This window comes from Nanorana parkeri, unplaced genomic scaffold (assembly GCF_000935625.1).
Source record: "Nanorana parkeri isolate BGI_ZX_2015 unplaced genomic scaffold, ASM93562v1 scaffold261, whole genome shotgun sequence".
NCBI classification, from domain to species: domain Eukaryota; kingdom Metazoa; phylum Chordata; class Amphibia; order Anura; family Dicroglossidae; genus Nanorana; species Nanorana parkeri.
In genome coordinates this window covers 789,484-801,431 of record NW_017306529.1, presented here as the reverse complement: position 1 = coordinate 801,431, position 11,948 = coordinate 789,484, and the positions used below count along the sequence as shown (strand labels likewise).

The following is an 11,948-nucleotide window of genomic DNA, read 5'->3' as shown; positions in this document are numbered from 1 at the left end:
ATACCGGGACCCCATACAAGCGATCCGGCATCGCTTGTATGTTAACAGGCATCACTGCCGGTTTTTGGATTATGTGTTTTTCCAGCTCACATGCCCAGTTACATCCAAGAAGCTCCCGGCCGGCCGTTGTGTATACAGGTAGTTAAAGTGGATCTGCATGCTGAACTGAATTCCAGATAAAGCTGTAGATATTGGACTTCATATTAGCTTATGAAGCTAATTAGGTCAGCCAACTAAAATTATATTTTAAAATTATTATAAAATTATTTTTTAGTTATTCGTACAGTGCAATAAAATGTGTCACACACCATAACAACATCTTTCTTTTGGAGCTTCCCTCTATGGAGTCTTACTCATCAGGTTGCATTCCCTGCACTAAATAATGAAACGGTCCAGCAGGGAAAATGGAACCTCCTATAAGGACCACAGCCATGAGAGATCTAGCAAAGTGCAGAAAGTTACCATACCAACTGTTATTAGTACTCCACAGTTTTATGTGCTAAGACTAAAGCTGGCCATCCATATAATTTTGTTTGAACATTCGTTCTAAATCAGTCATCAGAGCATTCGATCTTGCCATCATTGAGTCAACTAATTTAGTTCAAAAGCCCTTAAAATTTCTTCCAGACTTGCTAGGGGGAATCTGTTTTTTTTCCATTCAAACCACAGACTGAATTAAAAAAAAATCTATTAGTTTATAGCCAGCTGGACATGACATGAAGGCCAGCTACAGACCAGTGACATCATGCGTCCAGGTCAGGTAAGTGCGATCTCCAGTATATTAGAGCATTAAAAAAAAACAGTTGCCACTTATGTCTTATCATCTATAACCACCTCTGATTACATGGTCAATTTAAGCTTGGCTTGTGTCTTCTTCAGCACTGAGATCACTGGGTTATGATTCTTGCTTTGTCCATGCAGTTCTGGTTCCTACTGTTGATAATATTGTCCTGACCTCATCTTGCTCTGGCTCCAGTTTTATGACTCACCACAAAAATTCATCTGTTGCAAATCAGCAAACATAACTGTCAGTTACATGCAGAACTTGCACTGGCCCAGTAACTCCTAATAAACACGTTCAATGTCAGACCTTTTTTTTTATATTCGCTCAAGAAATAGAAACAATCTTGGCTTGTGTATATAGAGGCAGAAGATACTGTTTGGCAGACAAAAGTCAGCCATTTCAATCTAGAATTCCCCCCTAGTGTGTTTGGTTAAGGGTAAGGATCTTAAAAACAATAGAATGGTGGAAATAAGTTTCAAATTGGTTCAAATTGACTATCGATTTGAACCAAAATATCAAGGAGAAGGATGGAACTTTTGTTTCAAACAAACAACATTCTTTTACAATGTGTTTGTTGTGTTTTTCAACAGTAACATAATTACAATCAACAATATAACAGTGGAAATGTATACAACACAGAGCATGCAAGCATACATAATAACACATAGGATGGTCAGCTGGGTCCATAAATGAATTAAAACTGTAGGGATCCATTATCAAATTTAACAATACAAAATGCCACAGTACAACAAATACATCCAGGCACAGTCCTACAGGACTGGTGCAGACCTGGGCAATCCGGGATGCGCGTCCCGGAACCGTGCAATCGTGCACAATTGCACACAGCGATTGCAGCACAGCCCCATTGATTTCAATAGGGTTAGATCCGCACGGCCTTTGCAGAAAAAAAGGTACATATACCTTTTTTTTTGTGACACACAACTGTTTCAGCCACGATCGTGTTCAATTGCGCGGGCGGAATTGCAGTGGGAAACCGCACCATATGCCCGGTTCGACTGGGGTGCCATTAGAAAATAATAGCACCGCCAGCGCGATCGGCAGTGGTGGGTGACTCTGTGACTGCACGGCAATCCACGCGGTATCGTCCACTATTGCCGCGCAGTCACGGATCACCCAGATGTGAACCTGGCCTCAGGAAAGCATATGTAAAAGAACTATCGATATCCATAAATAAAAGCAACATAAGCTCACATGTGTCAATGTACCAATCCAAAATAGTAGACACAAAAAGAGTAACAAAAGAAGGAGCGAGCTAAATTCTAATGTGATTTTCTTTAAATGGAACCCCAGTTATTCCAAAATCGAATGTTAGAGGGGAATTGTAAAAACTAACCCTTGCAGTCGGGCTACCCCTGAACGGCAAGGGTTAACTACTTGTTTTGGTCTAGGGGGCTAAAATAAAGTAAAAATACTCACCTAATCCTTCGTCCCACCTGGCTGCTAGACTGATCCCCGTAGCCTGTTCTCCCCCCAGGATCCGGTGGTCTAAGTACCTGTGACATCATCACATCTAATGCAGGTGCATTAGACGTGATGATGCCAGGCGACAGGCGGTGGAGGGGGAGCTGAGCGCTGACTGTCACAGAACAGTGCGTATATTTTCTTTATTCCGGCCCTTAGAGAAAACTGAGCAGTTAACCCCCACACTGTAAGAGTTAGATTTTACAATTCTTAGAGGTCCTCTTTAAAATCAAACAGAATTTTAAATTACATTGTACAAGTCTCTGATGGCATTATGGAATGTTCTAACTGGATTGTTTTATCTGACTTTTGTTTGAAAATCTATTTAGTGGGGTACATGATTTACCCTAATATACTATGTACCGATAGTGAAGGGGCATCAGGGCAGTAAATGCATTACTCCCGTAGAGGACCCAGGGATAAGTCTGTCAAAATGAGCCATAACTATCCAGAGTTTCCAACATTTGTCATGCAAGGAAACCGATAAGTAGCAGAGTAGATAAGAAGGGATTGAGCTGCTGCTTAGACAGGAGAGTTTACAGCATATAAAAGGAATAGCTGATAACAGTTTATTAGGTAGTCAGATTCTACATATAGTCCTGCCTTGATGTGCAAGTGGAAGTTTCATTAGAATATACGTAAATTAGAGCTCAATATAAATATGATTAATGCAATTGTGAATTTTACAGAGCTTGTTATTTTTAAACATCCTAAAGTGGAACTGTATGACAACATGTTTACAAGAGAAGAAGCCAGATACAAAAATCTTCTTAAGCAGGATTACGTGTACCACAAAAGTAACCCAGTCTCAGCTCAGACATCTCTGCACGAACCTGTCCCTGGACCTATGTCCTCAAATGACTGCACCATTATAACTTTATTGGGCTTCCTTATCTCCTGCCCAGCCCATTGATGATGGACCTTTCAGAACACTTGGGGAGTTGACACTATCAGGGACTCAGGACAGCTCTTTTGATATGCTTTCTAAATGGAAAAGCTTTGTCAGATCAACAGAAATGACACTGACATTCACCCTCCTCCCCCAAAAAATCATAATGGAATTTCCCTGTAATAGAAGGGGTGTTATACTCACCTTTCCTGTTTGCAGAAATTGTTTGTTTGTGTCGTCTTCTTTTAATTTGGTTAGTTTAATATATGTGATATATTGCGGACTTTTGAGAACAATTATTTAAGTACTTGGCATGTTTTAAGATGTTGGACACTTTATATTCACAACACATCTACATGGAATGGGACACCCTCAATTTGTGCCACTAGCCTGCTTCCATTCATCATTGGATCTACAATATTGGCTCTTTAGCATCTCAGAATATAGGAAAACTCTGCAATCCAAGTAAATATGGATGTATAGTGTAAAGTGTAAACCATACTCTGCTGAAGAAGGCTGCAAGCACTTAGACTAAAAGCAAAATCAATGATATATAATTGGATATAAACCAGAATAAATCTGAATAGACAGAGAGTGCCGATAGAAATACAAGTTTAAGGGGTTTAAGAAACAATCTGCAGCATCATTCACCCTGATCTGCACCCATCATTCACCCTGAACATCTCTGTGAACATTTGTTCTGTGCAAATAGAGGCAAAAACTAACATTGCTAGCATATTTTCTTTTTGGGTGAAATGTAATGTAGCCCTGCTTTATGGCCACTAAATGGAGCTGAGGAGCATATGAAGTAATTATACATTTGATCTAAAAGGAAAATATCTTAAAGGAGAACTATGGGGTCAGTGTTTTTACCCATAGTTCTCCCCAGGGTCACGGGAGGACACAAACTAGCGTCCTCCCGTTACCCAAAGCTCAGTATACCGCGAGCTACTGCTCGCGGTATACTGAGACTGCCGCAGCCGGGACGGATGCCGACATTACTGTATGGATCCACCCAGCTGCGTGAGTGACAGCTTGCTCTACCTATCTAGAGGCAGAGCCAGCTGTACCCGCCCCCTCCCCTGTCCGTTCCTCCAGTCAGCGCTGGAGGATCGGACAGGGGAGGGGGATCCCTGCAGGGAGCCATGAGTGACAGTCACAGCTCTCTGCAGGGACAGGATCGAAAAGTGAGCGAGCGCCGGTATGTGTTTGCTCACTTCCCGATCTATTGAGCCGACGTGTGACAGTTTCATTGTCACACGTCGGCTCGAACTATGAGGATGAGTGATTTTCACTCACCTCATAGTTCTCCTTTAACAATATTCTTTTTTTGCCTCTATTCTCACAGAACAAATGTTCACAGATATTCACAGGGCGAATGACTCTGCGAATTGTTTATAAGTAGACCCCAGAGTGTATGTATGGCTTTGTTGGGCTTTGGATAGCGTAGGAAGAATTAAAACCCCTGGGACGTTTATTGCTGTCTGATTCCCAACAGGGGAGAGTCTTTCTCTTTATTTCTCCTGGTGATCATCGTCACCAAGACGGAAAGCAAAGCATTATCCAAAATTGTACAACAGAACAAGAAGTAAGGGTAAATCTTCCTGTGACCACTGAAAAATATGGGATTCCCTTCACTTGGGAGAGGTATCCTCTCACTTCCTCAATGAAGGGAAGTGAAGGGGAATCTCTCCGATCGGGCACAGAAAGCAAAAATTAAACTAATAGGGGTTTCAACCATTCTCAATCGTATACAAAACTATAAAGATACGTTTTGGCTAGAAATATGCCTTAAAGGGGCAGTCCACATAATGTGGACAGTAATGGATAATCATATTTGGATTGGGTTCACAATCTCTGTTGACACTGAATTTTTGAACCTGAGAATTCAGACCTACCCAACTGCCAAGAACATTTCATCTACTCTTCTTGTTGGATATTTTATTTTACATTAAAGGCCCATTCAGACTAAGCATTTAGGTAACGCCACTGTCAATACATTAGGGCAGCCCACTGATTTTGAATGGGCTGGCAGTGGACCTTAACATGCCATAAATCGGAAATGCATTTTTAATACAGCGCACTGCAAACAATGCCATGTGGCGGTTGTGGCGCAACTGCAGTGCATTGCCTATTGTCTGCTACTGTGCAGTGCGTTGGGGTACTATTCAAACACACCGCATCACGTTGCATGCATTGCTGTGCCTTGTGGTAAAATGGGAGTTTTACTGTGTGTTACTGTAATGGGACTATATGTGTGGGCCCTCAGGAAAATGCAGCAGGGCAAGGCTGTCCCTATAATGAGCCTGCTGCCTCCTTTCAAGCCAGAGCATACCAGGTTGCTGAGAGCTTTTTAGCAACCAGTGACGCCAAGGCTGGCACCCCGCCCAGCTCCTGGCAACCAGTGACGCCAGTAAGCTGGGTAGGAGGTGGGTCAGAGATGGAAGTGCCCCCGGTAAAGTGCACTATGCACCACTAGCACCCCCCTGGTAACGTCCAGTGGCATGTGTATCCCAAGTGTGTTGCAGGCGCTCCCATTAAGCTCTTTGGTGTCAAAAAATGCACAATTCTGCCCCAAAAGAAGCTCATGTACTTTTTTATGTGACGGGCAACACAACGGTCAGGTGTGGCTCATTAAGAATAATGGGAATTGTGATCTTGAGCACTGTCACACTTCTGGAATCAGTGTCAGCAGTTGCGTCGCAGCCATTCCCTGTCCCTTTGTGATGTATTGCTGCAGGGCAGGGAATGGGTCTCTCCGCAACTGATTGGGTCGTTAAGAGGGGATAGCATCAGAGTTTTGAGTGGTTTGGGCTAACTTAGTTTGCACTAAGCCTAGACTCATCAGTAATTGGTAACCGAACAGCAACTGCAGCCAATCAGCTGGTAGTCTGACAACTGCAAGCACTGGCTGTCAGAATACAATAGCCAGCATGGGAGTTTCCCCCATCCGCACTCTGCACTATAGAGCAGAAGTGAGCAATTCCAGCCCCCAGCTGTGCTTTAACCTCAAATTCCAACATGCCTTTGTCTCTGGGAGTCATACCTGTAACTGTCAATCTTGCAATGCTTCATGGGACTTGTAGTTCCACAACTGGAGGTCTGCCCATCTGGAGCAGTTATGCATGGCAATCAATCAGCTTCTATCTTTTATTTTCAAAGCTTAACGGAACAAATTAATGAGAGAAGCTGATTGGTTTCTGTGCACAGCTGCTGCAGTTTCAGTGAATTCCCCCTGCTGAGTGTAAGGGCAGCTTTAGGAAAGGTCTCATCTTTGAACAGTCATGCATTTGCATTGTCCTAGGTTGACATACTCACAGTATATATGAACTCTTCCAGCACAGTGGGAAGCAGTAATGACACATTGCTGAGCAGTAGTGTCTGACCCCATAGTTGTAGTGTTGTACAGCTCTGTGTGTGTGATGAGGCAGACGCAGCTTAGCTGAACTATACATACAGAGGAGTCAGACTAGTGTTGTGTTCGTGTCACTGAGCTCATTACTGCCCCCTCTGGCCGCTGGCTGTATGTGTGCTCCTCCTGTGTGTGTGCTGCCTGTTCTCCGGACTGCGCTCGGCTCCAGCTCCTCTCTGTGACTCAGCCATGGCATCGGGCAACAGGGGATTGGAAAGGGACGACGATCTTCCATTTTACTTAGCTCGCCCTGGCACCGCTGACCAAGTGCCCCGAGTGAAGTATGGAGGGATGTTCTCCAACGTGGAGGGGGCATATGAAAGCAAGACTATAGATTTTGACTCTCTAAGTGTGGGGCAGAAGGGTAGCAGAAAGAGCAATGCTGCACGCCAAGGGGCAAGCACCCAGACTCAGGAGAAGTCCGAGCAGGGCAACAAAGAAGAAGAGAAACAAGGAGTGGAGATCAAGACCTCTTCTGGGAAGGAGATCCTGCAGAACCTCAATGATGAGAAGGTAAGTGATTGATACAGCACAGTCTATAGGATAGAGCCTTGGTCTCCCTAGTTATAACAATGGTGCATTGATTATTAGTGTTAAGTGGCATATAGCATTCCCCCAGGTGATGTGACACCTAAGGTATGTTCTTCTAGTCTCTGATTCCGAGGGAGAACATACCCCTCCTCCCAGCTGTATGTACAAGGGTGCATTCTGCATTGTCCATCCCAGCGCAGCTCTGGGAAGTCTTAGGACACTTCTGGCTTCTTGGAGTTTATTGTGTCTGGAATCTGCAAGTCGGCAAAGTTCACTCTGCATCAGATAGGATGCCTCCCACTACAGGCTGTGTGGAGCGGATCTTCCTTTCAGTTATTGTCATGCACAGACTTATACTGACACAGCAAGGGAGAAAGGCACACAGTCTACTCTACATGTATCTGTATCACTTAAAGTGGAACCCAAGTGCAGCAGTATAGCAGTTATCTCTTCAGCTCACTCCTTTAGATCTACCAACAAGTAGGTAATGCAAGGACCTGATTGTTGGATACAAATTGGTTGGATAGATTAGGTAGGTTATTATGTTACAGAGTTTTGGTACATCTAAAGTTGATCGTACATAGATTGTATGGCCAGATAGTAACGTGGATGGTGACTATTGGTTTGCCCTCCTCCAGTGCTGACAGGTGGGCTCGGTCAGTGCTCCATCAGCACCACTACCATCTTCTCTGATGCTTCTCTCTTTCGTATCTTATGTCTCCTATCTTTAGCCATTGATGATGGAATTCTTGCACATATAATGTAGAGTGAAATTATCCTGACACTGGCTCCTGTAAGATGCCTTATTGTTTCTTGTACCGAAAAACTCTACATCATAGCAATGTTAAGGTGGCCATACACTTTACAACCCTCGCAAGACTTTTGTCTTTGCGAGGGCTGTAAAGTAATTAAAAAAACGTACGATCTGCCCATCTTGGACAGGCAGATCGTACTTGCGATCATCGCAAGCCTGCCTCCCTGAGGGGCGGGCTTCCGATGACTGCAATCCTGAACGAGCAGTGTGCGCGTGCGCACATCGGCCCGTTCGGCAGTTATCTCTCGATCATGTGAAAAACCAGCCGAAAATCTTACAATTCTCGGCTAGTTTTCCAACATGCTCAAAATACAAAAGTCGTGCGACCGTACAGTAGAAACGGTCGCACGACTTCCATACACTGCGCGATTATCATACCATCGCGGGATTTCCCGCGATTCTCGTACGATAATCATGCAGTGTGTGGGCACCTTTACTTTTTTTTTTAGACATTAGTTCTGCTTTAATAATGGGCGTGATAGATTAGATAAATGATTTTCACCTGTTGGAGATACAAAATGTAGGTAGTCACACATAGATTGATAGATAGATAGATAGATAGATAGATAGATAGATAGATAGATATATGGGCGGATGGATGGAGGGACAGGCGGTTGGATGGATGGACAGACGGGCGGGTGGATGGAGGGACAGGCAGAGAGATAGATGGATGGATGGTTGGGCGGATGGATGGCAGGATAGATAGATAGATAGAGAGATAGATAGATAGATAGAGAGATAGATAGATAGATAGAGAGATAGATAGATAGATAGAGAGATAGATAGATAGATAGAGAGATAGATAGATAGATAGAGAGATAGATAGATAGATAGAGAGATAGATAGATAGATAGAGAGATAGATAGATAGATAGATAGATATATAGATAGATAGATGGGTAGGCGGATGGATGGAGAGACAGATAGATAGATAGATGACGTAATAACAATAGCTGGGCACACATTACTGAATGTTTAACAGTAACTCAGTCAAAAAAAGTATAGAAATGTTAAAGTGGACACGGTATATTTAAAATGACCATCGTACCAAGGTGCCCTTTGTTCTTGTAGATGTTTAATGTTATATTGACTGCTTTTAGGGCTCAGGTCGTTAAGAGATGGGCGGGCAGATGTGTATGGGAGAGGGATGGGAAAAAAAAAAAGTTAGCTGTCTTGGTGGGTCAGGAAGTTTTCTCTGACCCACAGAGCAACGCACACTCCCCCTTTAAGTAGCGTCCAGGGCATGTGCAATACCTGTATACGCCACTGATGTCTACAATAATCCAAGTATCCATCTTTTTTAAGTTCACCAATTCAACAAGCAATCCATTGGAAATAATCACAATTAGACAGGTGTGTGTATATGCAGATGACAAGAAAAGTATCAATACACTCGTTTACAAAGTTGATTGTTTTGCTGCCCATACCTAGTATATGTTTTATCAGACAGATGGTGTAGACATTGGGGAGAAAGTATATGTTCGGGCCTTCACATTTTTTCCCACCACACAAAGCTTACTACTTTTATATTAAGTTAGCTAGAAATCGGTTTGAGGAAAGGGGGTGCATCACCGCAAAACAACGCCGCCCGCCGTCTGCACACGCCGTCCATTCCAGGCCGACGTCCTCGTCATCGTATCCAGGTCAGTAACCCTCGCGGTGCCGCCCTCAGCGAATCTGCCACTCCAGGCAAACGCCTTGTTTGCCTCACGGCAGATACGCCCCTGGGTACAGAGGGTGTTAATCCTCAGAAGTAGGGATGCACCGATACCAAGTACCGTACTCGGTACAAGTACAAGTACATGTACCGATACTTTTCCAGCTCCAAGACTAGACTAGAGAAAATATAAAAAGTTAGGAGGCAGCTGTCATTTGTAAGGAGCACACAGAGCGCCTGGGATTTGTACATCTGTTTTAATGTATGATTTTGTTTTTATAAATATAAATAAAGTGATGCACCAATACCAGTTTTCCCAGTACAATAACTGATACTTGCCCAAGTACTCACTGATACAAGTACATTTTTGTTTATTGTCATGTGACAGTTTTTCTAAAACAATATCGACTAATGATTTCAGGACAGTGGTGGAGCTCCAGAGCCAGGTCCCAGCTGCAACCTCTGCAACACTGGTAGTTCTCATGAAAATGCCAAATATTGGCACTGGTATCTGAAAAGTATCGGTGCATCCCTACTCAGAAGTCTTTATAGTGTCCAGGAAACATGAGCCCACCTCTCCTTTTTTGTTTGTTAGGTGGTCTGTAATGTTAAAGGCCAAACCCTGCGCACAATTTACTAGAGTCAAAGCAGTTGAAAACTCTTTTAAATCAAAAGCCACCTCCCGTGATGAATGCTGTGCAGGTGGAAGTACAGCTCCCGCTGTAATTCTGTGCTCGCTCAGATGTAAGTGTTGCAGATCTTATAGAAATGAGCACCATTGTCACGTCTCTGCCTCCCTCTCCTCCTGGCTACTCACAAAACCATGCAGCTAGGAGGAGAGGGGGCAGAGATGCAACTGCAGCACTAAAGTCTATGAGACCTGCAGAACTTACATCTGAGCAGGCATGGAAGTACAGCAAGAGCTGTACTTCCACTTGCATGTAAAAAAGAAGATATGAGTGATTTAAAAAATACCGTTCATTGCGGGAGAAAAGTCTTCAACTGCTTTAAAGTGGAAGTATACTGCTTTGTAAATGTTTTTGTTTTGTCCTAATGTACAAGGATACACAGCATACGTGCACATTAGCGCACATTTATCTTACAAGCGATGTCGGATTGGTCTTTGCTTCTCATCTCTATCCCCTGCCACCACCTACTCCCAGGTTCTTGGATGTCCTCTTCAGCCATTGAGTGACCACTGATGATATACACAGGAGTTAGACCCTCACCATCTTAGAGATGCTGTGAATGGACTGACTGTGTAGATTTTTTTGGGCAGAAGAGACTTTGCATGTGCCTACCTCCCAGCACTTTTTATTTTGTTTACTTTACTTCTGCATTAACACAGTTATGTTCATTGTACTTGGGCTTTAAAGGTCACATGACACATGGGGTGGAACTTGTACAAACGGAAATCTACATTTAGTTATGCCCAGAGCAGCATAATATCTAGATAGGGCACCAGAGCTCTGTAAAATGTTAATGTTCTAAAGTTATTTGCTGCATGGTCTGTAAGTAAAGGATGAATGTTTCGTAAAGAATATTTCAGTGGAAAAAAAATTGAGTTTTCTACTTTTACAAAAAAAGTTGTTGTAGAACCAAGAGCGTGCATCCCTGTGCCCTGACTGATCAGTGTTTTATTGACACTGAGCAGCATCAAGGCTTCTTCAAGACACAGCAGCTCCAGCTTTAAGGTGGCCATACACCTGCCGATTATCGCAGATAATCGCGGGAAATCCCGCGATCGTACGATAATCGGCAGGCGTATGGAAGGCGCGCGACCGTTTCCACTGTAGGTCGCACGTTTTTTGTCTTACGAGCACGTTTGAAAACCAGCCGAAAATCGTAAGATTTTCGGCGGGTTTGTGGCGTGCTTTAGAATCACATTGATTGCAATTGGTTTCTGAGGTCAGAGTCTTCCTCAAGTCTTCAGTTGAGAACTCCTGCGAAATATTGGATTGGCAGTTGTCCAAGAGTGATGACCGCAGCTGCTTGGCATTGTCTCCAGTACAAAGAGTGGTTATGTGAAAGGGTCTGCCGAAAGAATTGTTTTCACAACTTCTCCACAGCAACCAATCTGGTTCTTCCTTCACAATATGGGAGAAGCAATGGGATAAGGTGATTGGTTTCTATGGGATAAACCAGCCTTCCAGCTTAAAACTAGGCCTAGAACGTGGAAAACCCCTTTAAGACGATGGATTTTCAGTGAACTTTGACTTACCTGGAAGTGATTTTATGTTAATTTCATGTCATGGTCAAATTTTAGCATGCTTTCTGTTCCTTACTTTGGAAGCATATATCAGGCAATGTGGTTAGCATCTCTGCTGCACGTCTCATGACATAAAAGCACTTCAAAGCACACAGAGTGGAGAGAGAGCGA

General features: G+C 43.4%; 1 protein-coding gene across 1 annotated transcript in view; it reads left to right on the top strand.

Moving 5' to 3' along the window:
* The first annotated feature begins 6,709 nt into the window (after positions 1–6,709).
* The window catches only part of DPYSL3 (dihydropyrimidinase like 3), a 143,709-nt gene continuing 138,470 nt past the window's right edge, over positions 6,710–11,948 (top strand). Inside the window, exon 1 of the mRNA XM_018556992.1 lies at positions 6,710–7,080. Coding sequence (XP_018412494.1) covers positions 6,757–7,080 — 324 coding nt within the window. The 5' untranslated portion in view covers positions 6,710–6,756. The remainder of the gene's footprint in view (positions 7,081–11,948) is intronic.